The sequence below is a fragment of the Rattus norvegicus genome, chromosome 17, assembly GCF_021556685.1.
Source record: "Rattus norvegicus strain SHRSP/BbbUtx chromosome 17, alternate assembly SHRSP_T2T, whole genome shotgun sequence".
NCBI classification, from domain to species: domain Eukaryota; kingdom Metazoa; phylum Chordata; class Mammalia; order Rodentia; family Muridae; genus Rattus; species Rattus norvegicus.
In genome coordinates this window covers 52,476,743-52,493,294 of record NC_141550.1, presented here as the reverse complement: position 1 = coordinate 52,493,294, position 16,552 = coordinate 52,476,743, and the positions used below count along the sequence as shown (strand labels likewise).

The window sequence follows — 16,552 nt, the reverse complement described above, 5'->3', positions numbered from 1 at the left end:
TTCAAAGCCTTGATATGTGTTACTCTGACTGAAGGAATAAATTTTATTTTACTAAATTTTCAGTGATATAATCTTGATGTTTTCATTGTAACTCTGGTCTTTTTAATGGCTGAGCCATTACTCTGGCCTAATATAATTTTTGTAGTTACTTGTGGGCAGTGCTGCATTCATCAGAGGAAGGAAGGTCGTAGGCCAGACCCACCCATGGAGATACATTTAAGCCAATCATCACAGATGGTAGTTAATGTCCAGTGAGCCATCTCTATAGCTTATACTTGCCATGAGTAAAGTCGGTATAAAATGTTGTGTGATGGCATATCAGAACAGAAGATGACCAGCTTGAGGAGATGCTTATCCCCAGAAGTATGTGGCGTTGACATTCAGAATTTGGCTCAGCCTGGTAGCTCTGTGCTTTCCCAGGGCAGCCTTTCTCTGTCTTTTCATTTTCCTTCTAACTCTGCAGTACTTATCATCTTCAGTCCTTTTTTATACTCACACGATACTGTAAGGCTGCTGTTCCTTCTGCTGTGGTTTTCCAACATGGGCTTCTGTGTATTGTCTTGGGAGGTGGGTCACCTGTCCTCAGTGACCTTTCCCTTAATTAATAAGCCAAGAACTGTTAGAGCTAGCTGATTTTTCTTGGACAACCTATCAGAATGTTATGTGTAATGTAGGGATCCAGATGTGAAAGGTTTCTATAGCCAGAATACTTAGGAACTTGTCCCAGAAATTAGGCAGTATATAGCCTTTGTACAGTGCGAAGGTCTTGTTGTGCCCTGACCTTTCCTTAATGACTGTGAGACACTTTGCTGTTGAAGATTCAGCCTTCAGGTTTGTGAATTTCCCTTTATTGTGAACTGTACGTGTGTGCTGCTGTTGCTCACTGCTATGAACTCACTTTCCTCTTTATGGTTTGCTGCCTTGGAGCTTTGTAGAAGGTCCATGGAAGCTGTAGTTCTTCAGGAATCGAAGGAAGAGCTACTGTGTGATGCTGACAGTGGTCAGAGTTTTGACTTCATTAGAAACCCCTATATGTAGATTTTAGTAAATAAATGAAATGCACTTGTATTTAATTTTTGGAAAATACATCAAAAGCAAGATATTCTTAAATTGGGAATTATTTAAAGTTAGGGGTTACAAAATTAATTGATGTGATAGAGAAGTAACATTTTCCCTATGCTGCAAGTCTCTGAAAGAAAGCCTGTGGGCATCGTGGCTTTCTGAGTTCATGCTGTGTGTAGAAGCAAAGCTGTTTGGTTTATACTTTAGGAATGTTAACATCTTCATTTCAGGAAGTGAACCTTAATTCATGAAGCTGATAATTCATGTCATGTAAGTTTTACAGAGAGCAAAGACACCTGATCATTAATATGTTTTCCTAAAGTGGTTCATGCCAATTTTTGTTTGTTTTAAATAGAGTCCTGTGAAGATAAACCAGATCAGCTTGGATGAAAGCGGAGAACATATGGGCGTGTGCTCGGAGGATGGCAAGGTATGTGGGAAGTGGTCGTCGCTTCGGCAGCGAGTGCTAGCTTTTGCCCCCACAGCAATTGGATGTTCTCTGCTTACGTCACACCTGTGTGCAGAGAGCCTTGATTATTCTTTTTCAGTATTGGACTGGCTTTTGATTGCTCATAATTAAAATAAAATATATTTTGCCCAAATGTGCCTTAGGAAAAGTAATTACAAGAATGTCAATAATCTAACTAGTATTAAGCTGATTAACAGCTGTGGCAGGGTGACGTGTCCCCCTTAATCATTACTGCTATGCCACTTTGACTTCTGTGACTAGTCTGCAGTTCCTTCAAGACAGTAGTTTAATGCTTTTCTGCCATAAATCCACAAAATTGGATTTTGTGGGCATGATTTCTGTGGGCTGGTGGTTTTCATTTTAACACACAAGTTATGAATGTTACTGTTGAATTATAGAATCTTTTGATAAGCAATCATAGTTTATCAGAAGAATAAAGTGTCTTACAATGGCCACATTAAATAAATGTAAAATCAATATATGTACAGTTTTCTAAAACCCTGGCACCTACTTCCTGAACCGAAGACATACATCATTTGTGCAGTACACAGCTAACAACGATCAGTGCTTCTTGCTGATGCTGTGCTGTGACATTTAGTGGCTGTGATGATTGATTTTCCACTTGCAAGAATATCTTCTTTGTTTTTAAGTCGACGGAAGTCTTTTCTAATGTTGGCATGCCGTGATAAAATCCTAACACAGAGTATCCTAGCCACTGCATGAAAGTAAATGTTTAAGAAGAGAATGCATTAAAAATCATTATATAAGTTTATGAATTTCTTAGTGAATAGAAATCTCTTCACCTAATTTTATACAGTTTAAGTTCTCTGAATTCAATGGGCCATTAAAGTAAGTAAATAAAAAACAGTATACTCAGTGCAAAAGAAGTTACACCCTTTTCTATCTATCAACAGTTAAATGCAAGCTAATACCCATTTGTCTGTTAACCAGAGCAACACAAAAGCTTCACCTCACCCCAAAAGTCTTTTGAAACACAATTAAGGATGCTACTAGTTTTGAGAAAGTACTATCAAAGGTCATGGTGCCTTGTGAAATTCTGAGATGAATGTACGTGTGTGTGTGTGTGTGTGTGTGTGTGTGTGTGTGTGTGTGTGTGTGTCCCCAGGGGACTATTGGTTTGTGTGGAAGTGGAAAAGAATCATCGATACTGTTCAAACATCTTTGTGCATATATTTGTAAAGAAAGTTAATCTAAGTTTTCTTTACTCAAAGGCCAGTTGTTATTTTTGCACTTACAGCAGATAACAGTTTCTTTAAACTAACTGAGCAAGTAAGAAAATTCAGTTTTTAATTAGAAACATTGGTTAGGGATTCGAGCACTTTGACTGTTCAAGAATTATTAGTGATGTGTCAAAGTCAAGTCTTTTAATTATTCCGTCTGCTATGCACTGTGATGGCCTGTGGGTTCCTATTGCCCTTTTGGCAAACACTATTCTTTCCTGGTTTAGAAAAATGAATATTTGTCTTGTTTTTGTAGTTCTATGGTTTATTTTAAAGTGTTTTTTCATATCTATTAATAGAACTGTATAGAAATCTCCCAGTACCTGTATTTATGTAAATCAGCCCTGAGCAGAAGCCAGTGTTGTGAAAATTGAGAGACTGTATAAAATGTTGTACAAAGTGATTAATTATTGTAAGAACAGAAGGACCCGCTTCAAGGTCAACTCTGTCTGTGAGTGGCTATTTGGCTTTTGCTTTCATTGACTTATTAATAATGACTTATATTCAGACAGCTATATTTGTTTCACTGCTAATTTTTAATACTTGTATTGGTTTTTAATGTCATCATTCTGATAGTTGAAATTTACTCATGTATTCAGCCTGGGTTCAGTTCTTTCTCATGACTTCCCAGTGCTCAGCTTGTGAGGTAGGAGGTGTACAAAGTGTCTCTGTTGGTACCTTCACTTTGGTGGCATGAGTTGTAGACAATTTTCAGGATTTAGTTTATTTTCTCATTTGTGAAGGATGCTTTCATACAGTGCGTACAAAACAAATTCTGAGTTGATAGAGTTTTTCTCAGATTTTAAACATAATGCTCTCTTTATTCTGACACTTTGTAGCATACCTGCTGTCAGCCTGTTTTTGCTCTTTAAGAATCCTCTAAAAATAACTCTTGTCCTTCATAACTCTGAATCTAGTAATAACAAAACAAAAAAATAATGAAGATGACCTTTGTTATTTGGTTGCTGTGTTACATCTAGTTCTTATCTGTTGTCATTAATTTCATCTGGAGCATACTACCTCCTTTTGATCCATATAGTAAAGTAGTGTTTTCATTTCAGGAAAGTTTACTTCAGTTATAATTTTGATTATTACTTCAGTTCTATTTGTTTTTATTTCTTCAAAGAAATTCAATAATATGAAGCTAGAGGCAGTATTGGCAGAGGCAGAATATAGCTGTGCTCCAGCTGCCTGGGCCGCACCTCACTTGCTGCCTTAATCTCGGTTTCCTGGTCTCCCTGGTATCTTCTTTGGATGGGTGGTGTGCACAAAGGGAAGCCCGCACAGGAAACTTGTGAACCCCGGCTCTGATGTATACCAGTTATCTTTATTTCCAGACTTTCCTTTCTACTCCATTGCAGTATGAACTCTTCCCTGCTTCCATTATTCTGCCGAAACTTTTATTTAGGTAGCAGGATAAATGGATGTTCACTATCTTAAAAATGCATAGCTTCTAAGAAAAATTGGATGTATTGACTCACTCCTGGCATACTTATTTTGCTATCACATTGGTCTTGTTCTTCTGTTTCTCTGAGGAGGGCAAGTAACTTCTTGTTTAATTGGCTTTTCTTCCAACATTATTTTTTTTCCTTTGGAAGTGAATGTGTTTGCCATTTTGCATTCTTAGTTTTTCTTTCGGTATAAGGCAGTATGGTCTAGGGATTCAGTTTTGAATTACACTGCTGTGTATTTATGCGTTGTTAAGTAAGCTTGTTTTCTCCCTTCTGAGCCCGTTTGTCTCCTTCTTTGTAAATTAGGATAATAATACCTAGTCCTGACTACTCTGGGGACTCAGTGAATTAGCTTCAGCCACTTGGGTTAGTCTGTGGTAGAGAAGACCCATGTGGTAGCTATTAACTGCCCTTTTAATGGCAGTCACCATCACTCTCAACATCACCCTGTTGTAGCTTCAGAGATGTGTTTCCTCTTGTGGAAGTTTCCAAATAGCCTTTGGGTTTTTCTTTGGCTTCTGTGCTATTAAGACATGTTTAAATACGTTGTTTTTTTCTACTTTTGAGTCTTTGGAATGGTGTTCTACAAATTTTAAGACTTCGAGTATATTTCTGTTTGTTTGTTTGGTTTGGTTTTGGTTTTGGTTTTTTAACTAACTGGAACTGTGTTAGCAAACAGATTCAGTTCCTGGCAGACCCTTGAAAAGCCTGACTTGATATTCTTGTGGTTTTGAAGTTTCTTGGCGAGGAAAGCATTTATTTATCTGTGTTCAAGTCCATCATTGAGTGAACTTAGATCAGGAACCTTGAGGTAAGAACTGAAGCAGACACCATGGAGAGCACTGCTTACTGGCTTGCTTCCCAGCTTGCTCCTCATGGTTTTCTCAATTAATTTTCTTGTATGACCCAGGTCTACCTGCCCAGTGTTAGCACTGTGTAGAGTGTGCTAGACCCTCTCCTATCAATAATCAGTTCCCCAAATAGCCCACAGACATGCTCACAAGCCAGCTAATGGAGGCAGCTCCTCTCTTGAGGTTTTCTCTTTTCAGGTGACTCCTGTGTGTGTCGAGTTGACTATATCTAGCCAGCATTGGAGATATTATAGAATCACTTTCTTATACCCAAAAGAAAGGCCCTCAGATGAACTAGATCTTTGACTTGAGGAATTTGGTGAAGCTTTTCTTCCCACCACTTTTAGTCTCAGATGTTATACATTGATGAACAGGGTGGACAGTAGTAATCTCTCCTTTTCCTGCCCAAGATAAATGAAGTGCCAGAGCCCCCTTGGCCTACTTCCTGACCTGCTGCTGTCGAGCTGCGAGGGCAGGCGGTACAGTGCTTTGGCTATGTTAATCACAGCTCCTGGGTATGTGGTGGTAGAGTTGACAAATTGGTAGAATTCCATGCTAAAGTTAGTCACCTGCCCTCATTCATAAGCGCAGGTAAGGCATGTCCGTCCGTATCTCTGTGAAATTCATGTGGCTCTCTGAGTGTTTAGTTCATGGAAACTCGTGTAAGACTTTTCAGGAGAGTCACTCTAAGCCACTTGTTAGAAATTCGTATTCATTCATCCATTCATATTCATTTTTCTCTCTGTATCTCTCTCATTGTTTCTCTGCCTACCTCTCTCAGTCTCTCTCTCTCACTCTCTCACATACACCCTCCCCCCACTCACACACAGTACAAGTTTTTGTGACAGGTTGTTAGACTGCTATGGCAAATACCATTTTCAAAGAAAACTTTCTGTGGTGACCTTTAATTTTATGATCTTTATCTCAACTGATCTTTCTAGAAGTCAATACTCTAGGCTATCATTGACCGGGTTCCCTTTATAGATTAGTATAATCTTCAGTGACCAGTAACCAAACAAATAAAGAATACAGAGAAGAGAAGGGGAACTGCTATGTTAACTCCAGTAGTGTAACTTGTGAGCTCATAGCTTAGGACATGACATCACTGAAGGGAAGCACAGCATCTGTCCTTAGTTTTACAGAAGACTGTAGGACTGTCACTGACACTGTTGAGATGTCACTTATGAAGGCATAGGAATTTCCCTGTGTTTCTTTGTGCTCCACTAATAGGACACCTGGGATAGTGGTGGTGTCATCTTGTTTTTAAGAAAGGGTCTCATTCACCAGTGGAAGGGGAAGCCCTGGGTCCTGCTAAGACTGAACCCCCAGTGAACTAGACTATGGGGGGAGGGCGGCAATGGGGGGAGGGTTGGGAGGGGGACACCCATAAGGAAGGGGAGGGGGGAGGGGGATGTTTGCCCGGAAACCGGGAAAGGGAATAACACTTGAAATGTATATAAGAAATACTCAAGTTAATTAAAAAAAAAAAAAAAAGAAAGGGTCTCATTGTAGCTCAGACTGGCCTGGAACTTGATATTCTCCTGCCTCAGCCTTCCAAGTACTAGTGTTAACAAGTGTGTGGCTAGCCTTACCCAAGGTCTCAGCTTCCTCCTTCTTCAGTGGTTTCTCTTTTCAGTGTTCTTTAGGAAGACACTCTACTTCTGAGGTTTGTCAGGGACACCCCTGAGGCCAGTGCCTATTTCCTAGGAGCTTGTTTGGCTTTGTCCCCTTGTGTTTGTCACATCTGGCTTCAGTCAGTAAATCGGCTCCTGTAAGGATACAGTGCTGGTCTTCAGGGATCATTCAGGGCACACCCAGCTTCTAAGTGGTACTTATCTCTAGTCAGATGAATACCCTCTTTCCTTTATTTCTCCATTGAAAGCTCTCTTAGTTCAGACGCAGACTCTTCACCCTTCACAGTCTGACAGCCAGCTCTCCAGTGTTGGTATCCTGTTTTACTTCTTGGTTGATATTAAAACATACTTTCCTTATTTGCAGATTTTACATAGTCCAGCATGATATTATCCTACAGCAGCTTTGGTACTTTTGGATTCTGATCGTATCTCATGATTTTAGTAATCCTAGGCAGGGCTTTACATTATTAACAAAATTGTCTCTTGAACAAGCGCATTGGGGTGGACTCAGGCATCCCTAGCAGCAGTATAGAGCAAGATCTTCAACCCACATTGGGTATTATCAGTTGCGACCATTACAGATATCACTTCAAAGAAAGAAATGTAGTTTGTCTAAGGTGTCCTCAGGGATCTAACTACTTATCATCAGAGGTGAGGCCTGTTACAGGGTTAGAGTTGTTAATGGGTTGTAGTAGTATCTGACCACAGACTGTGTTGGAAAGATGTTGTGCTGGGAAGGAAATAGATGGAGATAGGAACTTTCTGCATGCTGGTTGAGCAGGCATTAACACTGAGCACATCGCTAAGGGCCCATGCTGATTTCTAATATTACCATGCAGTGATACAGAGCCTACCTTGCTGTGTGGAGACTTGTGTCTCTATCAAACTTACCCTGGTACAGTAAAGGCCTGAGCGCAATGTTTGCTGAATGCAGTGCTTGACTGATCCTGCTTCAGAATCATCCGTTTCAGAAATGTATAAAGAGGAAGTGCCTTCATACCCTGCCAACAGTGAGAGCCAAGGTAGCAGTGGCACATGTTTGCCATACCTGGAATCCATTTTGAGAGAATCCATGTGTCTCATTATGTCATGCTGTTCTTGGGTTCTCAGACAATTAGCAGGAATAACAGCAAAGATTTGCTTATTCGCCTCAAATTAACAATTCTCCTGTTTCATCTTCCTGCTTGCTGGATTATAAGCTTGGGCTTGGCCACCATACCTGACTCGGAGATTCTATTTTCTATGTTAATTTGTCCATTGAGAGAATTCTCTGTTTGAAGCTTGGAGAATGAATCATTCATTTACAACTTATGAACATTAAAGCAAGAAAAACATTGAGTTTGCCTAGTCTTTATGAGTACAAAAAATGAATTTGATGTTTAAAATATCATAAAAAAAGCCTCATTTGACTGCGTTGACTTAATAAAATACTATTAGACTGGGCAGTCTTTAACAACAGAACATTATTTCAAACAACTATGAACATATGAGGATCCTGGATTCAGCATTTGATAAGGATGTCCTCCCTGCTCCCAGAGGACACTGTCACAGTCTTCACTGATTTGGAGGATACATTAGTCTCCTTAGTGTCCAAAAGCCAGCAGACAAATGTGCCTACTTTGCTTCTTTTATTCCTTTTATAATGGTATACAACTCCTCAGGGAACATCCTGTAGAAGGCCTTCCTCCCTGATACATTACATTGGACATTGGATTTCAACAGAAAAATCTGAGGGATACAATCATTCAGACCAAGGGCATATGCAAATGACCTCATGGTTAATTTCCACATACGTAAAGAAGTTCTATTAGAGACCAGAAAGAGAGCAAATCCATCCCAAGTGCTGGGGTAGTCAATAATGGTCCTAAGACCATCATTAGTTCTGTTTCTGTGATAACTCCTACACTTCTCGTGCTCTTCTGGTAAGATTATGAATTCATTAGACTCAAACTGTTGGGGCTGGAGAGATGACTTAGAGGTTAAGAGTTGTTGCTCTTGCAGGGGATTGGGTTCAACACTGTGATTGATGGTTTGCATATGCTGGGTCCAGGGAGTGGCACTCTTGGGAGGTGTGGCCTTGTTGGAGTGGGTGTGGGCTTGTGGGTGTAGGCTTTAATACCCTTGTCCTAGCTGCCTGGGAGCCAGTATTCTGCTAGCGGCCTTCACATAAATATCTAGAACTCTCAGCTCCCCCTGTACCATGTCCACCTGGATGCTGCCATCCTCCTGCCTTGATATGGGACGAACCTCTGAACCTGTAAGCCAGCCTCAATTAAATGTTGTCCTTTATAAGACTTACCTTGGTCATGATGTCTGTTCACAACAGTAAAATCCTAACTAAGACAAGTGCCCAGTACCCACATTCTGGCTCCCAACCATCTGTAACTCCAGCTCCAGCACATCTGATGCACTCTCTTCTGGCTTCTTCCGGCATCAGGCATCATGTGATGCACGTACAATGCATTTCAGCCAAAACACTCATAAACATTTAAAAAAGAATCTTAAATAAATGAAAGAAGTCTATTAATTATGTTTGTCCATTAACTATCAACATAATTATAACCTGTGATTTAACATTCCCACCCCTTGTTATATGGGATTCACATATGTATAAGTTAATCAGGAGATAAGGGAAAGATGTGTGCAGAAGCACTATTCATCAAAGTTCTGATCTGGTGCCAGAGCAACTGGTGGTCAGTGGGAGAAGAACATGAATTGTGACACAGTCACACATTGCCGCATTCACAAAAGTGACAGACAGCCAATCGCTACAGCATACAGAAAGCACACAGGGGCACTGCTGAGAAGGGCAGCAGTGGCCTCGCTTGTGCTCCCCTTTGTGTGAGACTTAAAGGGCAGTGTGGCTTGTGCACAGTGATAGGCGGCAGTGAGATTCAGGGTGTCATTCACTGAGAAGTACAGTAAAGGAGCTCCTTGGGCTTAGTTTCTTTTTGTTATTCTTCTTTCCTTCCTCCTTTGTTCCCTCTCTCCCCTTCCAGCCTCTGTTTCCCTCTTCTCCCTCCCTTCCCCGTCTCTTTTCTTTCTTGCTCTCTTTCTTGGCTTTTTCCTAGGCTGGACTCACTCTTGGTCCTGCAGCCTCAGCCACTGAGTATAAGAAATACACTGACAGCTGTCTGGGTGAGAGTTGAAGGGTCAGGTTTATGTCACAAATTGTGTCAAGCTAAGAATGTGTGATTTGTATCCTTTTATGTTATACACATTAGACCTAATTATGTTTTTGTTGTGTTTCTGCTGTGACTGATTGAAAAGCTGGGGAAATATAACTGAATAAAATGGCTTAAGACAGCTTGAAAGTAAACAACACTGCTGAGGGGCAACAGTGTGGCATTTACACATAGAGCAGATTCAGCATAAGGTTGGGATGGATCTCACTTCGGTTATTCTCTTGCCATATGGCTGTGTATATGTAGAAGTGTGTATGTGTGTGTACATGCATGTATATGAATGCGTGTGTCTTCATGCTTGTATGTGTGTATACATGTGTGTGTGTGCTTGTGTGTGTGTCTGTAAACCATGTATGTCTGACTCAAAGTAGATGTTTCTTTCTGCTTTTGAGAGAAAAATCATTCTATTAGTCTGTGAGAAGAGCATAAAAGAATATTAGCAACTTACCCATATCTATTTCATTTCTGGTAGTTGGTATCTGTTTAATAAACCTGCAGTAAGTAATGGGAATGCTATCCATGTGCTGCTCATAAAGCCTTTGTTATTTTTATTTTAATTATTAAAATATAATTACACTATTTTCCACTTCTTCCCTCCATCTTCTCCATATACCCTGCCTATGTGCTAATTCTTTAAGATGCTCGTAAAAGCTTTATTAACACAGAGCGCTCTCCACTGATGAGATGGTTTGCACTGGGTACTTCTCTGGGGTCCCAGGGACTTAGACTTGTAATGTCTCCCATTTCTTTTGCTTTCTTTCCTTTTCTTTGCTGACTCAGTCCTCTCTGTCAGGGTCATGATTAACTGATGTCTTCCTTTTATCTTTCAGCTGCAGGTCTTTGGACTGTACTCTGGAGAAGAATTCCATGAGACTTTCGACTGTCCCATTAAAGTAAGTATTTAGCAAGGGTTCTCTCATGGGAGAATTTTCTTCCCTAGATGAAGATGACTGTAGTAATGGAGACACTGCTCATTCTCTTACACAAGGGTCTCTTCGTCCACGGTGTGGTTGTGCCACTCGAATGTTGAGACCAAGGCAGAGATTAACTTTCATCTTACTCTGTGCTCTGGAAGCTTTTATTTGAGTAGATTCTCTCTCTCTCTCTCTCTCTCTCTCTCTCTCTCTCTCTCTCTCTCTCTCTCTCTCTCTGTGTGTGTGTGTGTGTGTGTGTCTCTTTCTCTGTCTGTGTGTGTGTGTGTGTGTGTCTGCCTGTCTCTCTCTCTCTCTCTCTCTCTCTCTCTCTCTCTCTCTCTCTCACACACACACACACACACACACACACACACACACACACCCTATTCTGACTAAGGTGACAGGGTCAAAAATAATCATAATAAGTTCTGAGGTAAAAAAAGAAGTGATGCTTAGCTGATTTTTGGTGGTGCTGTGTTTTGTTTTAGAGTGGTTGGTAGCTTTATAGATTGAGTAATGTCTGACTGAACTTTGATACAGAGGCAGGCATAGATGGGAACTGGCCTTCCATGTGGAAGAGCATGGGAGAAATGGAAAGACCGGAAAGTTGCAGCTGTGTCTAGTAAGTGGTAGACAGTCTTGCCTAGATGTGCATGGACGATTAAAGAGGTAACAAAAGGCCGACTAGATAGGCTGGATCTTCAGACTAAGGAACTTGGCATCCATCTCATAGATCAGGGCCTAAGAAGAAGAGTGGCATAGATGGAGCCATCTTTAACAGGGCTAACATGGTGACTATGCAGTAGAGATGGCAGGTCTGATGGGTAGGGCACAGAGATCAACTGGAGATATCCATCATGCTAAAGTATCTGCTGTCCTCTCAAAGGAGGTGGTTTTCTTCACGTGTTTATTCAAATATTGATTGAACAGTAGCAAAGGATAGATAAGATCCGACATGGGTTTTTGAAAGCTGACTTTGCCAGAAAGGCAGGGGATTTAAACAGGAGAGTCGCTGGGAAAGAGACAATTTAGAAGGTTGATGTAGTGTATTGAACAAAGCACTAAGGAGCTTAGTAAAGGGAGCAAGCTTGAGTTCAAGATGGGAAAATGGATTGAGACAGTTTTCAAGAGGTAGACATTGTAGCCTTAGTGACAGTGGGCTGAATGACATTAGAGATGAAGGTGAAGGGAGTAAATCCAGGGTTCTGCTGTAGGAAATCTCCCCAATTGTATTAGGTAATAATTTGAGTGAAGGCATTGGGAAGTTGGTCAGAAATTTTGAGAGCTGGGCTGCATCTGGTGGTTTTACAGAAAGTTTAGGAATAGGTGTTGGCCTTCTCAGTAGAGATTGTACCTTAACACAGTTGGTAATTTGAGGTGAGTTGAGAAGAAACCATTTTTAAGGATATTGGCCACTTCACAGCTAGAGGGTGAAAAGAGAAGATTGATGTTGATATTCTGGAGCTCTCGAAAGACTGCAGTGAAAGGTAAAAGCCCGAGTGGTAGTTCTTAGGAAGGCTGGGGAAAATGCAGGCTGGTGACTGGAGCATCAACAAGAGAGTATTTCCAGAGGGAGATGGCTGTGCTGCTAAAGGCAGGCTGCAGGTGGAGCAGCATTCAGTGTTTCAACCTAGCAGGAGTGAGCTTCCCCATGGCCCCCCTGAGTCCTAGAAGATGGGGTCAGAAGCACCAGGAAAGATTCTTCTTTCAAAACATTTACTCATAAAAACGATATCATCTGGCTGATACAAAGTAGACCAGTATGCAGACGTCATGGGTAGAGAGTGAAGACGAAAGGAAGTAGCACTTGGCAGAGCAGCACTGAGCTGTGAGATTGGCAACTTAGGGAGGGAGGGAGGGTCTGAGTCCTTCCCATGAGTGAGACAGGCACTGGGAGGGAGGCTCAGCCCAGGTGATGCAGGCTCAGAGGAGTAGCTAGTGCACCAGTGTTCCTGGCTGACTTTTCTGAACCTATATGAGGTGAGGGTAATATGTTTTTAAGGAAAGATGCTCATTATATGTTGTGAGAGGGCTTACAAAGCTGTTAGAGATTGTAAAAATTTGGAGGGATGTAATATGTGTTTCTGTGTTGGTAATTAGGATGGGTTAGGGTAGAGCTGAAGAGAATAATGTACTAACAATGTATCAAAAATGATAAGATGTCTGTTAAATTACCCTGACAGTGGCAGTGTAGAGAAATTATTAACCTGTCTAGTTGGAGGAAGGAAATACATTAGCTAATTATAGAAGTATAAAATATATTCAACTGAAGGTTTGGGAAGTTTCTGATGTCATGGATAGTTGAAGATGAAAAGGAAAGAATAGAGAAGCTTGTATACAAAGAGCTGGGTCTCAAGGGAGCGAGGCTGAGTGGAGCCCTGGTCTCTACTGCTTTTCTTCTTTCACATACCTTGTGTTCATGGTGTTATGTGACATTAAGCCACCAGCAGGGGCAGTGTGGAGCAGTCTTGGAGAGACCTGCATATGGTTGGGCTCTCTTGTGTAATTAGTTACAAATAGTTGAGCCATTGTACACTTCCTTGTTCCATTCCCCTGCATGACTTTAGGAGAGGAGCCTACTCAGAGAGCCCCACTCAGCGAGAAGTGAAAAGCCTTCATTCTTGTGCAGCTTTGATTTTGCTTCTGAGAAGACATTTTATCACACAAGAGCATCTCCAGCAACCTCAGAATCTTCCTTGAATTCATTGTCCCTGCCAAGGTCCATTTTGTAGTTCCTACTGTCCATAGTACACAAGAACCTGTCACACACTTTCACCTGTGACTTTTAACTGGACGTGGGTACTTTTTCTTTTGTAGATCGTTGCTGTGCACCCCCAGTTCGTGAGATCCAGTTGTAAGCAGTTCGTGACTGGTGGGAAAAAGGTAATGCTCTATGTCTCTCCCAGGATGTGTGGCCTGTGGCAAATGATGTAATGAAACTGAGACTTTGCTCACTAGGAAACTTGCATCCCGAGTTAGTCACCATCTTTGAAGTAGGGGACAGCTGAGGTGTGAAAAGAATGGCCTTTCCACCAAAAGGAGGCAGCATTCAAATATAACAAAAGGTCACTTTAGGGATTGCTGTTCGTGCTTGTGACAAACCTCTTGTAGTCTGTGGAGGGGAGAGGAGAACTACTGTTGCTCTTCACCGGCATTTTCATGGTGCGCTGTATGATGCAACTCTACTCAAAACAGTGAGGGTGTGGTCTTTCCGCGTGTACAGATAAGAAATCCCAAAAGAAAGGTTCATGTTGATTGTCAGTTGTTTTCTTTTCTATTAGCTTGAGTTTTAAAATATCATTTTATAATAAACACTATTGCATACTAGCAATGACTGTACACCCATTAAGAAAGAAGTAGTCTGAATAGTAGTGATGGAGCTGTAAGTTGACAGCTTTGAGACCTGCTTTCCAAAGCATCCATAATATTCTGTGGTGTGAGTTACCTGTCCTCTCCTTGTGCTCTGGTATGACATGCAGTGAGGTGGCATCCCGCTTCATTCTCACGGCCACGTGGCAGGCCTGGGGACCTGTTCTGCAGCACAGTGGCGATCACATGAGCTCTGATTTCTTCTAAGCAGTTACCTTTTCTTCTCCCATCCCGCAACCCATTGTCACCCCTTGGTTCTAGTCCCGATCACACCATTCAAAATGCTAATGTTGTTAGTAATGGAATCATAGCTTAATTTGACCATCCTTGCCTTAGACAAATTAACTACCTTCCTGTGTTTGTCAACTTTGAGAAATAACTTTAAAACCACTTTTATTTCATTATTAAGCAGATTTTAGTCAGGAGATTTTGTTTGCATGAAATCACTTAGCTTTGATCATGACTCGTGCATTCTGTTAGAATTCCATGAAGATAAAGATTTAATAATCTGCTGCCATTTTAAACATTGCTTGAAGTAGCTTGCTTTCATTAACAGTTGAATTTAAAGAGCAGCTCAGAGATTGGGTGCTAGCTGAGGGTCTAGGCAAGTACTCAACAGCAACTTAGGTTCCAGAGCAGGTCCTTGAGCTCTCTGTAAGAGGCCATTATTAATTCTCCTATGTAGGTTGATATCTATACGCAGGTGAGGGCTGGCACAAGGTAAGTCAAGGCCTGTAATTGCACAGTAAAAAGTAAGGTGGGGACAAAGTTTTTGTAAGGCGAGAGAGAGAGAGAGAGAGAGAGAGAGAGAGAGAGAGAGAGAGAGAGAGAGAGAGAGAGAGAGAGAGAAGACAGAAGAGACAGAAAAGAAGAGAGGAACAAGAGGGAGGCAGAAAAGGACGACCCAGATCCGTGTGGCCTTAAATGGCCACTGGTAGTTATGAATATTTCTTAAGGAATGGATTTTTATAGGTCAATTTACCTTATTTAGGTGGGCAGTTTATATCATTATCAATTGGCTCTGAGTTCATTGTGTGGACGTTTTGTGGAATGTAAATTTACTGAGATAAATTATTTAGATAAATCTGATTGTTCAATTATAAGCTTATTGAGTCTTGATTTTAACGGGTTGCTGGGAGCTGATACTATAACCATTAGGGAGCTATTGCTGGGAGTATGGGCAGAGTCGGCAGAGAGCTACAATAGGACAGCTACCACTGGGACAAGAGCGGGTCTCAGAGCCCAGGGGGACCAGCCGCTGCTGGGATCTCCAGAGTCCTGATTTTACCGGGTAGGGCATGTGAACAGAGCTCCAGCCTGGAGAGAGTGTCCACAGTATGCTGCTAGCAACAGGGGCAGAGAGACCGCCAGGGACAGAGAGTAGCTGGGGTTAGCGTGGCATGGTGTCCTACCTAGAATGGCTGCCACAGGGATGAAAGTACCCGCTAATGCCATATGGCCCAGTGGTGCCGGCAAGTGAGGGTCAGAGGTTATTTTTAATGTTTACCACAATACTCCTACGTGTTAGGAGGTTTATGAAACATGTATGTGTCCTTTCTACAGAATTGATTTGTTTCCTTATATTTATTGAGTGTATTATGTACTTCATAAATAGTAAAATATTACATTGTTTTCATAAACTGATGACATATTAAGTTAAATGGTATTTTCAGAATTTATTGATTTGGTGTAATTGTAGAAATCTCCAGAACATTTCTTGCTTCTGTGCACACAGAATATATTTTTAAAGATTACCTGTGCTACATGGTTTTTGCATTATTTTGTTTTATTGAAATCATTGCATTTAATTGAAGATATTGTATTATTTTTATTTATTTACTTATTTGTTTTGATACAGGGTTCTTAGAATTAGGTATGTATGGCCTTAAACTCACAGAGAGCAGCTGTCTGTTTCTTCCTTTCAAGTGCTGGGATTAAAAGCATGTTCTACCATGTCTGGGTTAATAAATATATTTTCCTTTAAAAATATATGCTTTGTGTATGGGTGCTTTGTCCGGATGTATTTCTATGTGCCACTATCATATCTGGGCTAAGAACTATCTTGCTTTAAAAAAAATATTTTATGTATATATGTATTTTGCCTGCATGTGTATCTGTGTACGACATTCGTGCCTGGTACCTTCATAACCTAGAAGAAAGCATCTGATTCCTTAGAAATAGAGTTACAAAGGGTATAAACCACCATGTGGGTGTTGGATTCAAACTTGTGTCCTCTGGAAGAATAGCCAGTACTCCTAACCATTGAGCCACCCCTTCAGCACCTTAATCTTTTTCTTTAAGTAAGATAAGACATTTTATAAGTGATACTAAGAAGTAATTATTATTTTTTAACTTTTTATTGACTCCTTATGAGTT

At 40.9% G+C, this 16,552-nt stretch overlaps 1 protein-coding gene across 3 annotated transcripts in view; it reads left to right on the top strand.

Moving 5' to 3' along the window:
- The window catches only part of Vps41 (VPS41 subunit of HOPS complex), a 157,872-nt gene that overhangs the window by 66,443 nt on the left and 74,877 nt on the right, over positions 1-16,552 (top strand). For all 3 annotated transcript variants that reach the window (XM_087590677.1, XM_087590676.1, NM_001399318.1), the window contains 3 exons: positions 1,418-1,492; positions 10,724-10,786; positions 13,625-13,690. In XM_087590677.1, the coding sequence (XP_087446803.1) occupies positions 1,466-1,492; positions 10,724-10,786; positions 13,625-13,690 (156 nt within the window). In that variant the 5' untranslated portion in view covers positions 1,418-1,465. The remainder of the gene's footprint in view (positions 1-1,417; positions 1,493-10,723; positions 10,787-13,624; positions 13,691-16,552) is intronic.